The sequence below is a fragment of the Stegastes partitus genome, unplaced genomic scaffold (genome assembly GCF_000690725.1).
Source record: "Stegastes partitus isolate 25-593 unplaced genomic scaffold, Stegastes_partitus-1.0.2 Scaffold1493, whole genome shotgun sequence".
Classification (NCBI taxonomy): domain Eukaryota; kingdom Metazoa; phylum Chordata; class Actinopteri; family Pomacentridae; genus Stegastes; species Stegastes partitus.
In genome coordinates, this window is record NW_007579224.1 from 89,024 (window position 1) to 113,570 (window position 24,547).

At 39.7% G+C, this 24,547-nt stretch overlaps 1 protein-coding gene across 1 annotated transcript in view; it reads right to left on the reverse strand.

The window, feature by feature from the left end:
• The window catches only part of LOC103370874 (calcium-dependent secretion activator 2-like), a gene marked incomplete at its 5' end in the record, with an annotated part of 106,571 nt that overhangs the window by 20,694 nt on the left and 61,330 nt on the right, over window positions 1-24,547 (reverse strand). The window contains 7 exons of the mRNA XM_008300046.1: window positions 5,524-5,556; window positions 5,754-5,837; window positions 6,394-6,468; window positions 9,683-9,697; window positions 15,900-16,047; window positions 16,297-16,452; window positions 23,379-23,408. Of these exons, the coding sequence (XP_008298268.1) occupies window positions 5,524-5,556; window positions 5,754-5,837; window positions 6,394-6,468; window positions 9,683-9,697; window positions 15,900-16,047; window positions 16,297-16,452; window positions 23,379-23,408 (541 nt within the window). The remainder of the gene's footprint in view (window positions 1-5,523; window positions 5,557-5,753; window positions 5,838-6,393; window positions 6,469-9,682; window positions 9,698-15,899; window positions 16,048-16,296; window positions 16,453-23,378; window positions 23,409-24,547) is intronic.

The following is a 24,547-nucleotide window of genomic DNA, read 5'->3' on the forward strand; positions in this document are numbered from 1 at the left end:
AGAAACCAACGGGTGACGTCACGGTAGCTACGTCCATCTTTTATACAGTCTATGGTGCAACATAAATAGATCAGTCACAACAATAAATTGGAATTTGGCCAATGTCATCTTTGTTCTTTTAGATTGGATATGAAGAGGTGAATCTGACTGTAGAACTGAAGGACATTGTGCATTACGATACGGTAGCAGCTGCCCACAAACATACTTTGCTTTATTGTCTTTATAGTCTAAATGGATCAATAATTTACCAAATGGACATCATGTTGTTTTCAAAAAGTTTTGGACATGGGAGTAAGTCCACTAACTTTTTAGAAAAATGTCTACGAAGGTAATAGATCGGGTGAGAAGTAGGGTCATTGTCTCCCCCCGTGGTGGCTGAGTGCAGGTTTAAGGCCAAACTTCACTTTTCAGACTTCGGGGTTACGTCCAGTCTGTAGTCTTTATCATTCATGTGGATGTTACTCTAACATGTACCGCCCACCGAGACATTGCTGCAGACCAAGCACACACTCCCACTGCAAGGGCACTCAACGACAGCAACGGAAAACGCATCACACTGCCACACTGCAAAAACTACTCAGGAACTGCTCAAGGAACACAACAGAGAGCAGAAGGCGCTGACTTGGCCTTGAAGCTTGTCAGATCCCAGTCCAGTCCAGGATTCATGAGATACACAGGAACAAGCCGGATCCACAGAGGCCCCACCTCGCACCACAGGATCCAAAAGATGCACTCCTGGTACCAGATACTACATGTCCTGTGTCAGTGGCCTGATGGGTCAGAGGTGTTTTAGCGGCACAAGAGATATTAAAGATGTGGTTTTAATGTTATGGCTGATCCATGTATTCTCACCACAGTATGTGTTTCACATATTCTTTATGCCTGTGACTTTAAATGTAAATGTTATTTTTCACCATGGATGTTGTGATTAACCGTTGAATCCTCCAACCTAAAGAACTGCCATAGCAAGAGTTGTTTTATGTGCTTTTTCTATATTATGCAGAGCTTTGGGCCCAAACATGGTTGGAAGAGTGTGATGTGTTAAAGATGGGGAAGAGCCAGTGATAGTGACTGCTCTTCCAATGTTTGTGTTTCTGCTTTGCCAGAGTGCATATGTTTGATATGAGCATGTGTGGCTGTCAGTCACTGGCATCTTGGCTGTACAGGCGTGAACACATCCTGCTGAACACGTGTGAGTCAGTGTGACAAACACAGTGAATGACTCCAACCCTTTACAGCATCAGTATACTGTCATGTCCCAGCACCACAAGCAAATGGCCTGTACTGGCAGGATTAATTCAGTTTAGAAAAAAAAAAGTATTAACAGTAAAGCAAGTGCAGGATAAAGAAATCAGGTTGGGCTCTATTCACAGCTAAACAATAAAGTGAATCTACATCTGCACGCGAGGTGAGTTACAAAATCATAGAATTCACATTTTGCAGGAAAATATAAAATCATGAGTAAAAAAAAAAAATACAGTGAATAAGAAAGAACACCTGAAAGAAGGGGCACGAGCGTATTGTATCAGCATCAGGGCTGAAAACAAGATCAATGAGCTCGTATTGTGGTGTTTACGGTTACATAACTGGGATATTTTACCATTAATAAAATCACTCTTAAAAATCGTTACCGTTATAAAAATAGTCAGACTGGTAAAAAAAAAACTGAAGATAACAGATATCATATAAATATGACTGTGGACAGATTCTTCATTGCTGTTTTCTTGTCCAAAATTAAAGCTGTAAACTTGCTGGTGGTACAGCTAGAACACACAAACCATGCTGGAAACAGGACTGACAAATGTGTGTATACATTTATGTCGTTACAAGTCACTTGTTGTTTGAACGGTATTCTTTGTGTGTCATGTTGTTTTCATTCTTGGTATGTTTTAAATAGAAAATATAAATGTATGACATTTGTACATTCTTGTCACATTTTTTCACATCTTGAATTGAATATATATTGTAATTTATTATGAACACTGTTCTGTTCATCTTAAAACGGTCATAAAATAGGCTGTAACGAAACAATGGACAGGTGATACAGCTGTGCTACATGTAATATTCATTTGCTGTTAAACTCCAGCTATGAGGCAAGGGAAACTTATTTCTTAACTGTCTATTGCTTCTCTATCTCCCTCTCACTTCCTCCACAATTGCATCCATGGTCGAAAAGGACAAGCATGCCAGAAAGGGAATTGAGGATGTAAAAACTGAGAAGTAAGAAACTTAGTTTGGCTAACTTGCATGATTATACTCAATTGACTAAAGTTTGTTGAATCTAAAAATTGTGATGAAGGATGAAAAGCACGCTGACAGTTTGATAATGGCCTTCAGGGATTTTCAGAATTCTGTGATCCTGTAAAGTTTTCTAACCTTCTCTAAAACTCAAGCTGAAACATTTTAAAGTTCCTAAAAAAAATTATAATGACAGAAGTTACCATCAGTCATAAATGTGTTATTCATTTCCCTGGAAAATGAAATGAAAGAAAAGTAGAAGGTCGAGGATGACAGCTCCATCTTTTCGTGACAAGGTGTGCAGGACGGAGCCATACAGCCGGAGTTTCAGAGGCTCTGCCCTCTGCTCTTCATCCCACAAGAGGCTTACCTGCGTCAGGTTCCCTCTACACAAAAGACCAAGAGGCCAAGGTAGCGGTTACATTATAATTTCAGGGGAAGGAAGCAGCTGAGAGGGAAGTCTGGATAGAAGCCAGAGAGCATTATGGGATAGGTGGGAGGTACTGCAGTGGGGAAGGGGATTAAGGAGGTTAAGTGAGGTTTTTGTGCTGCTCTTTATCCCAGCTGTATAGTGACTCAGTGCAGGATGTTCTCACATATGGTATTTCAGCACAAACAAGTAAAAAAAAAAGAAGAAAACAGAGATTAGTAGGTATATAACATAAAGCCTAAAATACCCTTTTTGCACTCTGTATACTTACTCTGTACCCTTAAATTTGGTATTTTGTACCCATGATTCAGTTATCGTGCTCTTCACTCACTTAATCGTGCTCTCATATGTAGTTTTAGAACTTTTCATGACTCCTGTAGGACGTGTTAAGTCACACCACACAGTTTAATCGGCATTCCTGCACCACCACAACCTGGGACTTTTCTGCTCACACTGAACTGAAGCTCCTGGTTGGTTTAGTCCAGTGGCAGCTTCACTGAAATCTGTTTGAAAAAGATGGTCGAGTCCTCAGTGCTTATAAAGGAAACAATGGAAGTGTTTCTTTGTACAGTTCTGAAGGCGAATCTGTACTCCTGGGCTTGATGGTTCATTTAAAAATATTGTACTTATCATAATGGACATTTTCTCTTTTTGTATACTACAACTGAGCAGACGGCAGAGACTGACATCACTGACATATGCAGTATTTATTCTTAGAATGTATTTTTTTATTATTAACAGCATGCGGCATTCGAGTCTCTTGCCACCAATGAACCACCAATGAAAATGATTTTCATGCCTCTTGTTTTATTTTTCTTTATTTCTTGCTGTGAATGTATGAAAATGAAAAATGTACTGAACTTCAACCTAGACTCAGCTTCAAGCCACTCAGCTGAGCGATGGCAATAAACAGTATTAATCCATTCTTCAACAAATGCAGCAAAAACAGAATATTCAAAAGAGAAAAATCTTAAAATGGGAGAACAGAAAAAGCTCAAAGACACTAAAAAAAATAACGCTTTGCTGTTTTGAGCCTGTGCTGAATGTTAAATGATGAAGAAGGTGAAACATTAACCATTACCTGACCTGTTTTTGGAAGCATCTAATCAGTGCAAAGGCAGTCTTTGTCTTTGTTGTCTTGACAATATTTTCCCATGGCTGCTAATACATGGGTGAAGGAATTGTTCAATTCATAAACCTGATTAGAGAAAGGTTAGACATGTTTTTGAGAAAGAAAAAAAAAAAGGCTGCTTTCTTACTTTCTCTGTGACAATTAGATGAGATGTCTAACATCTCCACCATCCTCATGTCTATATATTAAATATAAGGATACAACTAGCATGGATTTAGCTTAGCACAAAGACTGGAAACCACTACCTTGTCTCTGTCCAAAATTTTCCAATCACCAACTTCGAAGCTTATTAACTAACTTGTGTCTCTTTCGTGGAGACTCCAAGACATTTTCTGGTTCCAGCTAAAAAAAAAAAAGATTTCAGTATGTAGGCACCTTTAAAATGAGAAATAAGGCGTTGGTTTGTGATACTTACAGGTGCAGGTTGGTGGATTTTGATACGTCTGAACAGAGTCAAGAAAGCAAGTCTTTGTGTTATGCTAACTTCGGATACGTTGAGATGCCCATCCACCACGCACACATCCACATCTTTCCATTAGTCTTCTGAGCATAAAACACACACGAGTTCCTCACTGGCAATGAATGTTGGGGATACATGAAAAATCACGAGGTGTAAGTCTTTTTAATATCAGCATAATTGTGAATCAAGCAATATTAATTACATGAACAAATAAACTAATGTAAAATTTAAGAGCATCCTTCAGCATCAGCTTGTTCTATCATGTTGAAAATACTACAAAAAGTATGTTTTTATAGATGTATATATATCCATCCATTCATTTTCTATACACCGCTTAATCCTCATTAGGGTCGCGGGGGGGCTGGAGTCTATCCCAGCTGACTTAGGGCGAAGGCAGGGGACACCCTGGACAGGTCGCCAGTATGTATATATATGTATGGCTTAACTATTCTTGGTAAAAAAAAAAAAGGGAAAATCATTCCTTGTTCTTGTATTTGTGTTACATTTTAGTTTGGGTGGAACATTTGGATTAAAGTCTGACGGATCTGAAAAAAAAAATAAAAAATCAAATGTCTTTCAAATCCCAGTGGATGCTTTTGAAAGCTGCCAGAATTCATATCAAAGAGACGGAAAATGGAAAATGTGCAAAAACCCAAATCGCAGTGGAATTGTCTTTGTTAATTTCAAGCTGTTTATCACTTTAGAAAAGTCGGGGTCACTTTATCGTTGTGAGATCTAATTCTGGAAATTAAGCCTCTCCCTCTGTCACACCTTAAACGCGATCCAGCGCCTCATCACCTCAACGCTTCAACACTTTAACTCCTGCGTCGCACACGCTGATGTGCACCTCCTCACCGAGGCCTCTGAGCTCTGCTGCTCCACAACGTTCATTAACTGCTTGACACCCGAACGCCGCCGCCGCCGCCCACAGACTGACACTTCGGCAAAACACATCTCCAAGGACAAGAGTGCAATTAATTAGGTTTGTTGTGTGATCTTTGGCTCAGGAGCTACATATGGAATAAAAATCCTCTTCATCTTTCACACATGTTTAACACCGTGTGACAAACCACAAAAAAAATAAGAATTAAATAAATAAATAAACAAACAAAGAAACAACTAGTCCATGCAAAACGCGGCTGCTTTGCATTTCCAGGCAGCTTGTTTTTTTTTCCCACCCAACGCTGCCTAAATGTAGATGCAAACAGAAATATATGACAGACAGGGTGAGAAATAAATCAGCAGGTAGATTACCAGACTCACAGGGGCTTCCACATATTTGGCAGCTGCTTTCACCTTTCAGGAGGGAGGCAGGAGGAAGACAAGGAAGGGGAAAGAGAAGGAAAAGAAGAAGAAGAAGAAAAAGAAGAAGAATGATACTGAAGTTCCGCTGCAAAGATCTGGTTTCCAGCAAATAACAGGTTGGCTCTGTGAGCAGAGAAAGAAGCAGCTCAACGCTCTCTGTTTCCAGGAAGAAAAACACGGCGACTCACTGTGAAAGAGAGAATTGAAGAGAAGAGTGTCCCTTCATCGTATCTGGAGAGCTTGGAGAGGACGCCGTCTAAAACAGCGGCAAACTGCAGACAAGAGAAGAGACACAATTATAAACTTTATTTTCTCTTTCCATCAAGACATTTTTTGGGGGTAAATGAGTCCTTCAAAAAAAAAAGTGAAAAACCAGGACAGGACAGTCAGAATATTACAACACTTTTCCAGCGTTTTCTTTTATCGTTTGACTAATTCAGCAACCCGTTAGTTCATCATTTTTTCAAGAAAATTCTTAAATAAATGGAACTGCACTGATGATTTGTTTTTCTTTTTTGAGAAAATACATTATATACTTTGTTAAAAAAAAATACATGTGCCCATCATATTTACAAGTAAGTTAATAAAATAAAATAAAACAACATCAAGCAATTAAAAAAGAATCATAGAATTATAGAAATACATCATGCTGAAAGTAAAACTCAACCAAGCATTTGTGTCAATAACAGTTTCTAAAACGTCAAAATATTAGAACTTCCTCCAACTAAATAGAAGAAACACTAAAGTGTTTTAAAGAAATTATAAAATAATACGCAACAGTAAAAAAGACAACAAGAAGATTTCATTGGAAGATAAAAAGAGATTTACCTTTGACACGAGGGAGGAAATCATTTCTTTGAACGCATCCTCAATCAGAACATCAATTTTGGAGTGGTACTGTTGCTGTGGGGGGAGGGTGGTGGGTAACGGATAGAGGTGGGCAACAGACATGTTTATGAGGGAGACATGAAGGGGGAACAAAAAAAAGCAATATCTTGTTATTTTCAGGAAACTGATGGAACACAAAGGTTAAAAATGACTCCTCACCTCCCTGATACAGAACAGTATTGTCTGTGCTGTAAAAGACAGAAATAAAAACCTACAACACTCCGTATGAACATCAAGTCAACACACACACACACACACACATGCACGCACACACGCACAAAGACACACACAAAAACACACACCCCTCCCAACACAGTGAGGCGTGAAAAACCTTCCCATCCATGTAACGCTGCTGAGTTAAGCAGCTAATAGGATGCATTATGCGGCTGAATAACATTCCCATCCGCGCTGGAAAAGCGAAGGAATCTGAAGGATACTTTTTGTGCGTCTCCCTACAATTAGAGCAGCCTTGTATTCCTCTAAAGCACCGGTCCAGCTGCGAGGACCAAAGGCTCACACAAGATTCAATTAATCCGCCATTTCATGTCTCGTTTGCCCCCCCCCCCCCCCCAATCCAAAAAAAAAAAATTCATGGCACCTTTTCCCTTGAAGGAACGGAGAGAAAAAAAAAAAGGCTGGGGCTGACGCTGAATGGCAGCAGCAGCAGGGGAGTTCATCTCTTGGCGACAATGCCCTTTCACTGGCCGTCTAAAGAACACCCAAATTAAAAATTTCAATCAACAAAGCCCACAGATCGCTGACAAATTGCAGGTCCAGGGAGGTCACCGCCATTTTTTAAATCCCCCCCCCCTTCCTCTCTTCCACGAGTCTGCAAAATGGCAGCTCTCTTTCAGCGCGCTGAATCTTTTTGGCAAATCTTGAGAGCTTGTCTTTTTTTCTCTTCTTACCTCAATTAACACTGCTGCTTTTGCCTTCTTTTCTCTACAATGACAGCCATAAAAAAAAAAAGCAGGAGGGAAGAGAAGAATTTGTTTGGTTTTTGCCATATGCAAAGCAAAAAGTTAAAAGAACAATTGTTTCTTTTATAAACATTTATTTGGTTATCGAGGTTCAGCCGATGCTGCTGCTGCTGCTTCAGCTTTGCAACACGTCTAAGATCTGAACTGGGTTACATTTTTAACACCACCCGCTGAAACAGTTTAAATAAACTCTGTAACAAAATGGCACCAGAGTGATGAGCATGTTGGATGATTTCAGTTGATCACCAGTTTTCCAAGCAGACATCATGAATGAGGAGTACGGGGAGCTAAGGGGGTTTAAACTTTCCAGTTTTACTCCCCATGTTTCCGTTTTCCCTCAAAAGAAGGAGCAGAATTTGTCATGAAGGGCTTTAAAAATAGCACTTGCTGCAGATCAATGCACTTTAAGACTCGTGGCAGAAAACGGACAACACCGGTGGTTTGGATCCAGTTCAGACGGACTCTCTTCAAGACCCTTCAGACTGCTGGTCTCATTCACAAAAACCTTCAGGCAAGTAAATGTGAATGTGCCTCACATTCCACAGGCTCTGCTAATGATGATGATGATAAGATTTAAAGGAAGATTCCCCTTTATTTTAAACTGCTTTCTAGGAATTGGATGACTGTGTCTGTAGGAGTCATGCTAACATAACACATTTTTATGAGCATTTAAGTTTGAATTTCAAAAAGTTCATGGAAACAAAAGTTGTTTTTTTTTTCCAAATGTCCACAATTTTGCACGTTTTAAGCTTGCTTGTTGTGTTTTAATGTATACACCTCTCCTGTATGAGTCCTGACATCGCGGCCATTTAGCTCACATGACTTATCCCAAAGCCTTTTCTAAGTTTTCCATTCTGGATGGCAAAAGGTTGGTTTGTTTTATGTGGGTGTAGTCTATAGCACCACCCTTTGACACCACACAGTCAAGGTTATTCACTCCAAAGCAGTTCATCAAAACAAGTCTAATTTGCAGTTTCTTTTTTAAAAGAATGTTTCTGACTAATCAAAAGTTTGATTCAAATTCCCTTGACAACTACATGGAAATGCGACTATTCCCTCCATTTTAGAGATTCAAGGCAACAAAGAATGACACAGAAAAAGTACAAATCTGTGCAGCTGGAAATTCCACATGAGGAACACGACGCCTGTTTCCTTCATAGTCATGTTGAGGCCAACTAGACACAACTGGAGTCTCTTTGTATTGTGCAGCGGTGGTCCATGAAAACTGCTTGGTGTCTACCTTGTCAACTCAGTCTGGAAATGTTGGAACTTGCAAACACAGTCTACCCTATCTTATTAACTACAACCTTATACATGCAAACAAACTGGAAAGTGCAGGTGAATACGTACACCGACGAGGTCAGCCAGAAAGTTGTTCCTGCTGGAGATCCCTGATGCAGGGAACAGAACGCTGTTTCCAGATTAATTATTTCTATGTTTACGTTAAAACTTTGTCATTGGTTCGTATTTTCTTGGGGGTCTTGGTTGCCTGTCATACATTCCTCTGTCTCCCCCCATTTCCTTTTGGCCTCTCTGCTGTAAACTACCTAAAATACATTAAATGCAAAGTACCAAATAAATGGAGGGGAAAAAATCAAGATGAAGAAAACATAAAAGTAAATTTAGCTGCCAAAAATTCCCTTTGTAGAACTAAACATCAGTTTATTAGATCACTGGGTAATGTTTGGATATCTTCATATATGCTTCACTTCCTGTTTGACTGCCTTTGCCCAAAATGTTTATGAATCCAATTCACCACAACAAAACATCAAAGAAGCAAAATAATTAAATTCCCGTAACCAACTGTAGATGGCACCTCAATGCTCACCAGTGAACAGTCTCTAATATGTCAATCCTTCAGGAACTAAGACACAAAGCCTTGTTTAGGAGTTAATACCACTTCAATTTTCAGCACAAGTTTATAGGGTTTTCACAGGGGTTTGTATGTTTAAGAAGTCTGACAATCAGTCAAAAAACCAGCAGAAAACTCTTCCAGCTGACAGTGTTTAACAGTGAAGATACTCATTCCAGGTCAGAAAGAGATTCAGTGTTGAAAGGAAAGCAAAATGATTTTCTCTGTTACAATACAACCCACTCATAAGTGCTTAACAAGTGCTAAGTGTATGATTTTACTGACATGCAATAACATTTTAAAACATTTTTAAGACAGGAAAATGTGTTATTAGGTGGAGCGTGTGAAGGGGAAGTGTGAGGGGAGGAGAAGGTGATGAGGGGATGGAGGGACTTACCCATTGTTTGTCAATCTGGGATTCAAACAATGATGTGGAGGACACATGGACATGGAGGACAAGGAAGAACATGAGACAAAGAAAAAAGGACAAGCATAGTGAGCAATGTGGAACATTGAAAACAACATTTTCTCAATGTGTTTAACATGGAAATATATGGGTTACTTCTTTAAAGTCCCTCTCCGGTTATTGATTTAACCACTAAAAAGTTGCCAAGTTGTATTTTTATTTTTTTTCCCCATGAAAATAATCCCGTCGTTCCTTCAGGCTGGTTTAGATATAACTCTGCACCATTGCTTCATCAAGAACAGGGGTGTCCAATCCTGGTCCTCGAGGGCCACAGTCCTGCATGTTTTAGATGTTTCCCTCTTCCAACACACCTGATTCAAATGATCAGGATCGTTATCAGTCTTCTGCAGAGCTTGATGATGAGCTGATCATTTGAATCAGGTGTGTTGGAAGAGGGAAACATCTAAAACATGCAGGATTGTGGCCCTCGAGGACCAGGATTGGACACCCCGGATCTAGAATGTCCCAATCTATAAAGCCCCTGTGTCTCTCTACACCCACCTCTCCACCCTTTCCTGCACCTTGAGCACAACAGCTACTACTCTACTAAATCTACACTACATAACTGCAAGTGGTACTACTGGACTGCTTCAGCTGTATATGTTTGAACCAGGAACCATTTCTGAATAAGAATAATGATATAAAAAGCCACATCCTGAAAGCTGACGAAATTGGTTCCTTTTGAATTTTTACAAATAGAATGCCATGGCGTTGCTGCATATATAAAAACCATATGGACAATTTTACAAGGTAAAGGTCTTGTGAGTGAGACTGTGCAGGTCAAGCTATAGAAAGTTGTACATACTGTCAAAAGATGGTCATAGTGGTATCACCTATGGGTTTGTGGACTTGAAACGATCAGTTTGGTGTTGAGCTATGACCATGTGGGGCTTTTAAGACTGGACCTAACGGGTGAGGAGTGGATCCGATTTGAGAACTCAAGGGCACTATACATGTAAAAAAAAAAAAACGTGCACTACATCTGTACAAGCGGCTCAATTGTCTTTACTGGCTTCACAGCTCTGGCAGTTCTACCAGGTGTCTAAAAAATTTGCAACAGGTAAAAGTATTCACAACATTTAAATACCGTGAACCTCATCAGAACCTCATCAGAACCTCATCTATGCCTTTTTGTTCCTTGCCTCCTGCTGTACACTTTATTGCCTGTAATCTACTTTTTTTCCTAAGTGTAGAAAAAAAAGAGGATTGATTGACATGAAACAATGATTTTTGCTGTTGCCTTTTTCTGTTACAGTTTTAATGTCTAAAGTTGGAGTGAACGGCTAAAGGCCCCGTGTTTTGCTCTCTCTACTGGAATGGATTTTTGCTGCCTTACTACAATGTATTGCTCAGACTTAGTGTGATGTGCCCATTTAGCTTTTATTTTCATTTTATTCTGCTTTGGTTTAGGTTGTGTCTCCCACTGGGAAAGTTGAATATGTTGCATGTGTTGCCTGCCTATAAATAAACGGTTACTCTCTTATTTCTAAATGTAATACTCAACATATAATGTTGTTCAGAATAGTTAGATAAACATTACTAGACCATAAATATAAGTGTTTAAATCGATCCAGCCATTGCAATTGACTGATACTGTTTCCAGCAATGGGTCATAAGCCTTAAAAATTCTGATTGGAGCATCCTAACCGGAAACTACACTTTATGTACACAGACGTATATCTTCAGTATGTCATTGGTTTAAGTTGTTGTTTTTATATTTCCATCATAGTTTTTTTTTTAACCTAAGCAAACATTTCTTTTCATAAGCCATGCTACCCAACATTATAAACACGTTTATTGTGAAACTGAATAAGTGAGTAGTTGTTTTCTCCCAGTTAAAATCTAACATTAGCACGTTATTCAGTCTCTGTAAGTCCTAATGTATTGTTGCCTTTAAAAATCAACCATGTAAAAACTAGCAGATATAAGACAAGTTGTAAAGGACTTTCTCCTTTTGAAAACTCCTGAGAATGATTCATTCTTCAATCAGACTCTGAACATTTACCAATCAAGGTTATTCAGGTGTTGGAGTTTTTAGACTGAATGAAGTTCATACTGACATATTGAAAGAAACATTTAGCGCAACATAATGTCAACTTGAGGTTTGTTGTGTTTGGAATCCAAGAAAGACTCCAGAAAATCGCTTTGTCTCTCTCAAGTGGACAAATGTAAAATGCTCAACTTTTACTTGTTTGTTGACATGTCCATTCAAGATAAAAACTGTTTATATAACATAAAGCGTTTGTGATGTTGCTGCTTTAAAAAAAAAAAAAAAAAAAACTCTGTAGAGGCATTTTCTTCCAGGAAAAATAACATAACTTTTTGTACATGGAGAGAAAATACTTTCAAAACCTTAAAAAGCCATTGCTCTCGTCATTTTTACTTCTGGTTCCCTATGACATTCTTTAAGGGCTGCTGTCATGTCATGCACCAAAGCATTATGGTCTTAAATTCGGTGAGAGAAAAGAGAAAAGTTTAATTGTCCAAATTCAACTGATGTTCGCTAAACTCTGAGTGATTATTTAGCAATGACTCTGTCAAAGAGCTCTAAAGACTAAGTCCTTCTAACGCTATAAACGTAGACCAAACTGTGGGAATAGATTAAATTATTACTGTGGGAATTATGAAATTATTTTGTGCCATTATTAAATTGTGTGCCATTTGCAGCATGTAGGTGTCGAACTAACTAGCCTCCTACCTGGAGAACTAACTGTGGCCAAGGACATTTTAATTGATTACATATTTGTTAGCTCTGTCTTGAACAACTACAATAGTAAAATTCTTCTTATATTGTTTCTGTTGAATGTTAGTTCTTTAAGTTAATCCGATAACTAATCGATTAATAGTCAATCATTGTGGTACTACACCAGGAAATCAAAGAGAACTTGAGAAAATTCATATTTTGGTATATGAGACCGCAGTATTTTATTAAGTGCATGAAAAATGTACTATCACAGCATTTTAATAATTTCCCAGGTCTGGGATAAATAAAGTGTCTATTCTATTCTATTCTATTCTATTCTATTCTATTCTATTCTATTCTATTCTATTCTAAGGTACCTTTTGATGAATGGTGTCCTTGTGCTCTTTATTTTTTTAATTTATATTTTGTTCTTTATTTTACACTCTTTTCTTTGTTCTTTTATTGTATGGCCTTTGTTGTCTTAGGACCGTGGAACAGAAAGCAGGAGAAACAGTCTATATATGGATGCTGTATATATGGTCAAAGCTGGTATACAGAGCATCTCTCTGCAAGCAGACATTGAGTGTCAGTAGGAACAAGGGTGCTCTCGAGCAGCAAAGGCCCGGTGGAAGCTGGAGAAGTGAGGAAGCTGAAGGTTAAGAGAACAGCGAGCTTAGCTCTCTGTCAAGACTGCCGGCGGCCAAGGGTTTCGCACTCAGCAACGCCAAGGCCGCTGCCTCACACAGACTTCACGGTCATCCATTTAACAGCTCATGTTGAGCGTTTGGCCGTTTCAAGTGAACACGAATACACATGAACTCTCCTTCTGCTGGATGTTTGGAGGGAAACACATGTTTTAGTGGCTGATCTGACAGTTTGACTTGACCTCTTCAGTCTAAACCTGGAAATAAAAGATGGCAGAGGGTTTTTAGAAGTTGACATACGTTCACTCTGTGACGAGTGAGTCTGTGATGGTGGGTTGTAAGCTGAAAAATACAATCATCCATCCATCTTAAGTGATTTTCTGTGTTATTTAGCCAAGACTATTTTTTTTTTCACAAATACAATAAATGTTCTGCCAGCGTGGAGACGATTTCAAAAATGTTCCAACTTCAGTTTTCCTCTTTTTTCAGATTTTTTTCTCAAAGTTAGTTGTGGTGTTACCAGGGCCAGGACTATATCGAATCAGCATTTATAACAAAAATCACTTCATTCCAATCAAATTGCTGCAATTAAAGTGATTCACCGACAAAAGTAAATTCAATCTGTATGAAGCCTTTGTGTATGGTTCCGTTTTGGTGAAACTAGACATGGACATTTATTGAGCTGACCAACCCTCTCTACTTAATGCATCGACCGCAGCTACATGCAGATTCTGTCAGCCTTCATCATCTGTCTTGAACAGTTCCAGCTGTCGTATGCCCCCTACTTACTACCTACACTGCAAAACTACAAAATACTTTGATCACAATCAAAAGATCTCAGATATGTAACAGACACAGATCAAGATCATGTAGACAGTGGTGTTTTCAACTAGTTTTTAAGACCTAAAACAAATCTATTTGACTGAGAATTGATGAAGCAGTGCAAAGACCTCATCAGGACTATTACTAGAGGCATTATTGTTACCTTGTCCAAAAAAAACCCCTTGTTTGTTGCTAGGTGATATACCATAAACCAAATAAACTGTCAACTCCATGACTGAGCAGTTCCACCTTTGAGGTGCAGTGTACTGAAGACAGCCAGGGTTTTGTATTTAGCAAATGTAGGAAATCAATCCTGTCAGCTGGCAGGATGGGGCTTTCCGTATCTATTCTTGTTTCTTAGAATCGGTTTACAGTTTGAACATGTATTGCTTGCCATTGTGTAGTTTTACAATGAAAGGAGGCGACATTTAACTGGGGAAGCAGTATAGATGACGCAGTACTGATGTAACTTAACTTAGCTTCGCTTAATTCTAACTTAGCAACCTGTCAGAATCCAAAATGGTAAAAGCTATCATATCATCTATTAACTGGGAGTCATCCATTTTTACAAAACCCTGTTCTGCTGGAGCAGAGGTGCCCAATGCGTTGATCGTGATCAACTGGTCAACAGCAAATGTAATGTGCTAGATCGCATGCTATTGAAAAAAAAAAGTGATGTTAGCCTTTCATCCATCCTTCCTATGGCATTTGCCACTTGTTAGACGTACAGGGCAGCCAGTGTGAGATCTTTTCTAGCACACGGGTCACAACATATGCGCGATCAATCGCGTGAGCTGCTGGAATGTTTTTTCACCTGAACTCATCTGGAAGTGGAGGATGAGATTTTGGCACAACTGGTGACATTCAGCTGAGATCCAGGGCTAAAGGACAGCTTTGGAACTTACTCACAGAGGAAAAGTACCCAAACATGAGGAAATGATTAAAAGATTATTAAGTCCTAATACCGTTTCACCAGACTGATGGTCATTTGAATTCTGCTTGAGGTTGGCTTCTCGTAGCTACTGCTTGGACGATGCAACTGTGGCTGATTCCATTCAGTGCAAGTAATCAGAGTAAAGCAATGACCAAAAAAAGTATGGAAATGTATTGTGCCACAAGGGTTCATGCAGTTATGCAAAGTATGCCAACATATAGTGTGTATATAAAGTATATTCAGTATATATACACATAAATATATATGTCGCATTTTTAATGGAGGATCATTTTGACTTGTGCTCTACCAAAAAATCTAGCATATATCAGTCCTTACACAAGGGATTATTGTTAATTTCTTGTCTAGTTAGCAATTCATCTAGCTAGCTTGCTTAGTTGATCAGTGAACAAATCTTGTAGGGCTAACCTAAATAGTCGGTCCCAGCTACCTAGTGAGCTTCCAGTTAGCTAGCCAGCCGTAGCAGCTCAACAACCAACCCCCAAAATAACCAGTGTGTCACTACCAAACAATACGAAACAACAAAATTGTCAAGTCCGGAAACTGTTTTGCTTCTTCCATCACACTGGCTGTCATTGGGCTGCTTACATGTAGTCTGATCTTGGTATGAAGCTGATTGTCTTTCATTATGAAAACATGATTGCCTGCTCCTTGTATGTCAGGTGCTGCTGGTGGTGTGCAAGATTGTGTAAATGGGCAGAAAAAAACTGTTATGTTAGAAAAAAAGTGTAATCCATTTACCACTACATTCAACATGACACCAAAAGAGGTTGACGTGCGCTGGAAACAACTGAAATTTTACAAATGACTTCAATAATTTCCATCATTGTCATCAGAAAACCTAATGGGTGGGATGGAGATTATTATTATTTTATTTTTTTTTCAGGGAAAGATCATTTAGGTCTAATTTTCGGAGTAGAGATGCTTGTCTATGACTTTTGACAGCAGTGATCCTTTTCCTCTTTTCAGTTAAATTCAATTAAATCGGAACACAAACAGATAAAACTAAAACTGAAATATACAAGTGTCAGTGTCACATTAGTTTACCTCCTGGCCGCTGTCCAGCACACACAGTTTGGAGCATTGTTTTTTGGCATCCATCAGCACGTTGAACATGGTGCAGACTGACAGCGGCACCCGGAAGTCGGTTGACTTACTTGCTTTCTGCATTTTGGCATCAAATGCAGATTTTGTTCTGTGGGACAAAACAAAGACAGTTTCATGACTATTTATGACAGTGTGCTTTAAAAAAAAACAAAAAAACTGTGACAAACTTATCTTGAATATATTAAAAACAATAGAATGTCCGTTTTAGATGAGGTTGTGGGGTTTTGTATTATCAAGTAAGACATTAGTTTGCTCAGTTCCGTGCACATATTACAGCATCCTCACAGACAGAAACACAAAGCTCCAAAATGTAACCACGGAAACCTCTCAGTCTGACCTCTTGACGCAGGCCTCCATCATGTCACTCGCCATCAGTTTGAGTCTTTGTTCCAGATGTTTGGCAAACTCGATGTCTGGCCAGTGGAGGTCGAGCACGAACATCTGCAGAGCGTCCAGCTTCCAGAACAAATCATCGGAGGTGGCTGATCCGTTACTGCAGGGAAGATGGAGAGTGTTATTAAGTGAAATGAACAAAGACAACGTCACTACAAGCTTGTCTGTGGATTTGTTTAGCTTTCCACCACGACTACTGGAGCTTCTAAAAAGTTAATTTGTTTCACTGAACTCTTACTTTGAAAAAAATAACAGCATACCAATGTAGACTTTAGGTGACGACTTTTTACATATTTTTCAACCTTTCTTTAGGTGTTGCTAAAATATTATCACTGGAATAAATCAAGTATATTTATTTAGATAGCAGAGAAACTTTTGCTTTACTAATAATTTCACTTCCTTAAGACTTTGTTACATTTTTCGGTTCTGGACTTTTCTCAGGAAGGCTGTTTACTTTTGATATTTTGCTGTCCACATGATATTAAGTCGCTTTAAACAAATTCTAGTTGACAATATTTGTGTGTTTTTAAGTCTTGGAGCTACATTGTCATTTTTGCAAACAAATAAAAAAAAGACAATGTCAGTGCTTTGATTCTTTAGGTGAAAAGTCATTCTGGAACACGTGTCCCTGGTCGAGCTTGACCCACTATCATAACAGATGACACCGTAGATGGTAACGTCTGTAAGCTTCAGATGGGTATGCAGCTGTGAACAGGGACCCTTTTGGAAAAATCACTGCAATGGTGTGTTCAAGAACACTCCAAAACCCGAGGCTTTACCAGGTGCTATAGAAAAGAAATATTTGGAAACACTACGTGTAGGTGTGACTTTCTCAGCTAATGAAATATGTCTATCTGAATCAATTAGAGACCCATGAAATGAAAGGTTTTATGAAAATGTTATGTAAGTATCAGTATATTGTACATTTAATGCACCAGTTACGGAGTGCAACCGGTTATCTCACTGCAGCAAACAGATTTTCTAATTAGTTTTGTGTATTAAAAAAGTAAGAGTGCTCAGTATCTTGTGAACGACAAGTGTATCGAGCTTCTTGTGTGGTTCCTCAACAGGTTTTGGTAGTCTGGGGGTAGAGCTGTGTGGTTTCAGTCAGTAAACACAGCACCAGGCTGAAACAGAGACAGATGGACGTCTCCCCGCCTTCTCCCCTGCGCACAGGTTACACAGCAACACATGGCAACGCTCACCGCCACCGACATCCAAGTGTACAGCGCCCAGCTAGAATGACAGCCACAGGAGAATGGAGGAGGGGGAGGAAGGTGACAGGGGGGTTAAAACAAGCGCCACTCACTCCCTCACTTTTCTCACTTCGCCTTTAAAAGACTGTTACCTTAACAAGTGGCGCACAGGAATAAATGCTTTGAGCTGAGTCCGTGGTGCAATTAAACACTCAGTGGCTATCCCCCTCATGTCTAATTAGTGGTGCTCTTCTCTGAGCGCGCTCTGCCCCACTCCCTGGGGAATGGGACGATCCCACTCGCCCGTCTGTGCTCGCTAATGAAGTGCCAGCTTTTTTCTCTCTCTCTTTTTTTTTCGTGGATCGAGGAGGGCCAAGTGAAGTGAGGTAGAGGAACAGTGTGGTCTGTGTTGTGGGAAAGGCTGGGGGAGTCTGAATGAGGAGCCTTTTTAAGAAACACACCCTCAACCAGCCCCTTGAGACTCCCCCCCCCTCCCCAGCTCACCCCTCAACATGGCCACCAGCGCTGACAGTTCTATTGCAGACTAAATTGCTCTAAAACACACTGACAGGCACATGGAAACTTCAAGAAGTGTTTCTCGAACACCAGGCTGAGCAAAGCAAATCTGATTGAAGTGCACCTCAACTGCAAGTAATCTCTGGATTAATTTTGGATTGAAGCAGTTTATCAGGTCCATCAGAAGTTCCCAGAGCTCAAAGGTGATGTCTTAAATACCTTGATGTTCCTGAGCAATAATTCAAAAGTCAAAGACAGTCAGCTGTCAGAAATGAGAGAAGCTGGAAGCAGAAAATGCAAAGATATTGATCATTTACGTTGTACATTTTCTATGCATATTGCTTTTCTTAAGGCCTCATATCACCAATATTTCTGCCAACATTTGCAGCAAAATCAGTTCTTTTCGATGGAATTGCTGCCATTAGTGGGTTTGTATGTGGGCGGGGTAAGACAAAATGGAAATCTCAATTCCCTTCGCTAATTCTAATCCCTTTGTTCAGTTCATTTTAACATTCATTGTCAGTGACTTCACTTTTCTCCTAAGCTATGCAGTCTCATCACAGTTCAAATTAAAGCAACCGCACAACAGTAAGTGAATTGTTCACACAACTCGACGCTCAGCTCTGCTTCAGTCTGTCTTCACCTCAGTAGTCCCGGCTCCCAAGCTCCGCTCAGTACACACAACCCTATACAAGCTGTGTACATGAAGTAAAGCGTCCTCATATTCAGTTATTACATTATGATTGCTTCTGTGGGCTTTACAATCTTTGCACTTCCATTTTGCACTAATGTACATATACNAGTTGACAATATTTGTGTGTTTTTAAGTTTTGGAGCTACATTGTCATTTTTGCAAACAAATAAAAAAAAGACAATGTCAGTGCTTTGATTCTTTAGGTGAAAAGTCATTCTGGAACACGTGTCCCTGGTCGAGCTTGACCCACTATCATAACAGATGACACCGTAGATGGTAACGTCTGTAAGCTTCAGATGGGTATGCAGCTGTGAACAGGGACCCTTTTGGAAAAATCACTGCAATGGTGTGTTCAAGAACACTCCAAAACCCGAGGCTTTACCAGGTGCTATAGAAAAGAAATATTTGGAAACACTACGTGTAGGTGTGACTTTCTCAGCTAATGAAATATGTCCATCTGAATCAATTAGAGACCCATGAAATGAAAGGTTTTATGAAAATGTTATGTAAGTATCAGTATATTGTACATTTAATGCACCAGTTACGGAGTGCAACCGGTTATCTCACTGCAGCAAACAGATTTTCTAATTAGTTTTGTGTATTAAAAAAGTAAGAGTGCTCAGTATCTTGTGAACGACAAGTGTATCGAGCTTCTTGTGTGGTTCCTCAACAGGTTTTGGTAGTCTGGGGGTAGAGCTGTGTGGTTTCAGTCAGTAAACACAGCACCAGGCTGAAACAGAGACAGATGGACGTCTCCCCGCCTTCTCCCCTGCGCACAGGTTACACAGCAACACATGGCAACGCTCACCGCCACCGACATCCAAGTGTACAGCGCCCAGCTAGAATGACAGCCACAGGAGAATGGAGGAGGGGGAGGAAGGTGACAGGGGGGTTAAAACAAGCGCCACTCACTCCCTCACTTTTCTCACTTCGCCTTTAAAAGACTGTTACCTTAACAAGTGGCGCACAGGAATAAATGCTTTGAGCTGAGTCCGTGGTGCAATTAAACACTCAGTGGCTATCCCCCTCATGTCTAATTAGTGGTGCTCTTCTCTGAGCGCGCTCTGCCCCACTCCCTGGGGAATGGGACGATCCCACTCGCCCGTCTGTGCTCGCTAATGAAGTGCCAGCTTTTTTCTCTCTCTCTTTTTTTTTCGTGGATCGAGGAGGGCCAAGTGAAGTGAGGTAGAGGAACAGTGTGGTCTGTGTTGTGGGAAAGGCTGGGGGAGTCTGAATGAGGAGCCTTTTTAAGAAACACACCCTCAACCAGCCCCTTGAGACTCCCCCCCCCTCCCCAGCTCACCCCTCAACATGGCCACCAGCGCTGACAGTTCTATTGCAGACTAAATTGCTCTAAAACACACTGACAGGCACATGGAAACTTCAAGAAGTGTTTCTCGAACACCAGGCTGAGCAAAGCAAATCTGATTGAAGTGCACCTCAACTGCAAGTAATCTCTGGATTAATTTTGGATTGAAGCAGTTTATCAGGTCCATCAGAAGTTCCCAGAGCTCAAAGGTGATGTCTTAAATACCTTGATGTTCCTGAGCAATAATTCAAAAGTCAAAGACAGTCAGCTGTCAGAAATGAGAGAAGCTGGAAGCAGAAAATGCAAAGATATTGATCATTTACGTTGTACATTTTCTATGCATATTGCTTTTCTTAAGGCCTCATATCACCAATATTTCTGCCAACATTTGCAGCAAAATCAGTTCTTTTCGATGGAATTGCTGCCATTAGTGGGTTTGTATGTGGGCGGGGTAAGACAAAATGGAAATCTCAATTCCCTTCGCTAATTCTAATCTCTTTGTTCAGTTCATTTTAACATTCATTGTCAGTGACTTCACTTTTCTCCTAAGCTATGCAGTCTCATCACAGTTCAAATTAAAGCAACCGCACAACAGTAAGTGAATTGTTCACACAACTCGACGCTCAGCTCTGCTTCAGTCTGTCTTCACCTCAGTAGTCCCGGCTCCCAAGCTCCGCTCAGTACACACAACCCTATACAAGCTGTGTACATGAAGTAAAGCGTCCTCATATTCAGTTATTACATTATGATTGCTTCTGTGGGCTTTACAATCTTTGCACTTCCATTTTGCACTAATGTACATATACCTTTTTCTACTAGATGTGTAAATTCTTGTATATATTTGTCTTATTATCTTGTTTTATTTTTTTTTATTAATATTCATTGTATTTTATTCTTTTCTTTCTTTAGTTATTTTACTTTATTTTAATTTTTAATTTTCCTATTTCTATTATTCGTGCAAATTCCAAGGGCGACACCAACAGCCGAAACCAAATTCCTTGTATGTTGTGTACGTACTTGGCCATTAAAGCTGATTCTGTTTCTGATTCTGATTCTGATAATACACTGTTATTAAGGAAGTACTATCATGCTGTATCAGTGACAGCAGTGATCCAATACAGTTAGCTCACTTTGAAAATTCATTGATGAAACTGTCATATTTGACAATAAAGTACAAATCAAAGAAATCTGCCCTGTAGATCAAAAGGAGCCTAGAACTGCACAAAACAGAGGAATGTATTGTAGCTTACTGGCCATGTCGGGCTACCTGCCTTCATTTAACCTCGTCTGTTGAGCAGCATAAAACCTGCTCTACAACAGAGACACGGTTCACACGCAGCTACAAGAACAAGTCAACATTACGTGTGCATCTTTTTAAAGAAATTGAGTAAACTTATGTGTAAACTCTTTAGTAACTTTATAGATGGAATTCATGTGCAAACATCATATACAGAGACAACCAAAAGAAACTTGGGGACCCAGTATTACTTTCGTTGTGCCAGCATAGTAGCTGCAAAGTTACATGATTCACCAACCTGAGTAAGACATACACTGCCAAGCCTCGGCATCGGCAGGCGTCACAGAGATGCTCAGATGAACCGTCATCCACAATTTGAATGATTCAAACCAAATATGCCAGCTTATTTTTGGTATTACACATCTTCTTATGGAGAAGAAGGTCATTAGGAAAAGGGGAAATTTGCAATTTGGGAAAAACTGGCACATTCACAGTCAGTAAGTGACCATGGTACACTACATACAAATCAGACTTTTCTGTTTACTGAACTAATAACTGCTTTTTGAAGCATCACTTTTTAACTGGGACAGTTATGCATTCTTTCATCACCTCATATCCAGACAACTGCAGCATAGTTAGTTAATAGTTAGTAAATGTTTCAGAGTTGACATTGTTTTCTTATCATCTTTACAAAATAACAAAACTTCCTCATGAGCTAATTTTTTGTGTACCCAGCCGGAGGTCTTCAGGTCTTTACAGTTGAGGCCCAACTCAAGATCAAGTGAACCAAATGTTTTGCTCAGAACTTATTTTTACAGATGTAATAAGTTTTTTCAAAGACATCTGATTGTCTTTCATTTTAGTTGTAACTGAGGTTTTTTTTATTTTTTAATTCTCATTATTAATACTAGTCCTGATAATCAGACGTTGGTAGAGATCTCTAAACAAAAAGGGTAGGGGATTCAGGGAAACTAGGCTTGAGATGGTCCCTATATTTTGCCTGCGAGCCTCTGTTCACAACGGAAATGCTTTGAAGTTAGTTTTTTAAGAATACATTGTGTGGGAAATCACAAGACTAAAACTACTCACAGGAAACATAAGTAACAGTGATCATTGGGACAGACCGTTAATTGGCCTGTTCAATGATTGTGGTTTCTGATTATCAATATTGTTATATTTATTAACTCATTATTGATAAAACGAATGCGCTACTTTGAGTCTGACGCAGTCGTCTCTCTCTTTCTGTTGTTACTCTGAAACAGAAACCGGAAATCAGCTACTTTTACATAAGCTAAGGCTACGCTAATGGCTAGTGGCTATGCTGAGAAGCAGTCAAAGATTACTCCAAAACAGCATCTGAAAAACAATAATTAATGCTTTTTTGTGTGCCTCAGTGAGCAACAACAGTGATAGAACAATATAGCAGATGTAACTGCAGGGGAAGATGAGACAAACTGTTTAGTCTCAAAGGTGGATGTCAAAGTGAACTAAGGAAAGCATCTTGGCATCGTGTGATTCTCTGATGTAATCACTCCTATTTCTATTCTACATATTATAGTCCTTATTAATAAAGAAGCCTAGTTATAAAGGATAGGTTCAAAGCCATCACAAGTTACGACTATATAACATGTATTGTATATCGGATCCCTAATTGATCACCTCGTTACAATGCAGTGTTCTGCTGGGAACACCTCCAAGGAATAGCTTGAGGAACACATCAAAGAGCCCAAGGCGTTGACCCAGATCCCTGTCTGATCAAGCATCTGTGGAATGCACTGATCCACAGAGGCCCAACTCGGAAACCCACAGGATCCACAGGATTTGCTGTCAAAGTCCCGGTGCCAGACCACACAGGACACCCCTGAGAGCTGTTCTGGCAGCATTAGGGAGATACACACCGTATCAGGAAGGTGCTTGTAATGGTGTGGCTGAAGGACAGCCATAGTAATTTTTTCACTTTGTCTTTTATTATTTGCCAAGTGGTGTATTTTGGAGCTTAAGAAGAAATGGTGTGTGTGGTTTTTTTTTTTTGTAAAGCTTTCTCATATGCGAAAAAGAATATCTTTTAACTTACAAGATGTCAGGCAGATTTATTCCTTGCAAGCTGCAACAGAAAGTTGAGGTGCTGTGTTATTGAATCACTGACATTTGTCAAATTGTAACATGCACAATGCACAGCACAAGGACTCATGACACACGAGGAGTCACAAAATCTTCACCAGCGAGTGTTCAAGGAATGATCAATGCAGGTGATGCCCTACTGACAAAAGAGCCTCAGTACCACAGAAAGAATCTAAAATCACAAACCTCCCTCTGCTGCTGATCCTGGCTCATTCAGATGAAAAAACTGCAGTAAGCTCTTTAGTTCATGAAGGATTTTGTGGACTTCAATAAATTACTTTCGTTAAAGAACATTCAAACTTGAACAGGGAACCATGCAGGGAAATAAAACTACATTAATCAGTTAAACTCTGAGTGGAATAGATTGATATTGACACTTCAACAAGCATGCAGACAAGATGAACTGAAACAGAACTTGGACACCACTGCTGAGAACTGGACAATCAGAGGCCAGTCCAGACTACAGGTCTTCACTGATACCTCATCCCAAATGATCCTGCCCCTGTCCACTGTGCATCTTGTTTATTTCCTAAATTTCTGTCAGTAATATATTAGCTTGTGTTAGGAGTAGTAGGGCTGGGCCATATCATACCGTGCACAGTAATACCAGTGTAATGTTAGGGGATGATATGAGATTAAAATATCGCGATGAAGTTTGAGTGCTGTTGTTTTTGTCCGGTCTAATGCACATGGAGCGAGAAGCATGGCGGCGACTGAGGAAGAGGGCGAATGCAGTGCATCGACCGACACAGTAGGGATGGACCCGAATATCGGAATATTCAGTCGTTGTAGTGGTATCCGGATAGCAATTTAGAGATCTGAACATTCGCCCGCTGCTACCCTTTGAACTATTTTGTCTTGCATCAATTACATCATTACTGCTATAAATATTTGTGGCCATATCACCCTGCCCTAAGGAGTAGTATGTTCAGCATCAGCATGAGTAGTACTGTTAGCATCAGCTTTGTACTCACTTAACAAAACATATATTTATTGTTTTTGCTATTCAAAGAAATAATGCTAAACATTACATGTTTATATGTTAAAGGCATGCATGCACATGTTAGCATGGTAACATTGCTAATCTGACATGTGTGACTGTACCTACAGTAAAACACACAC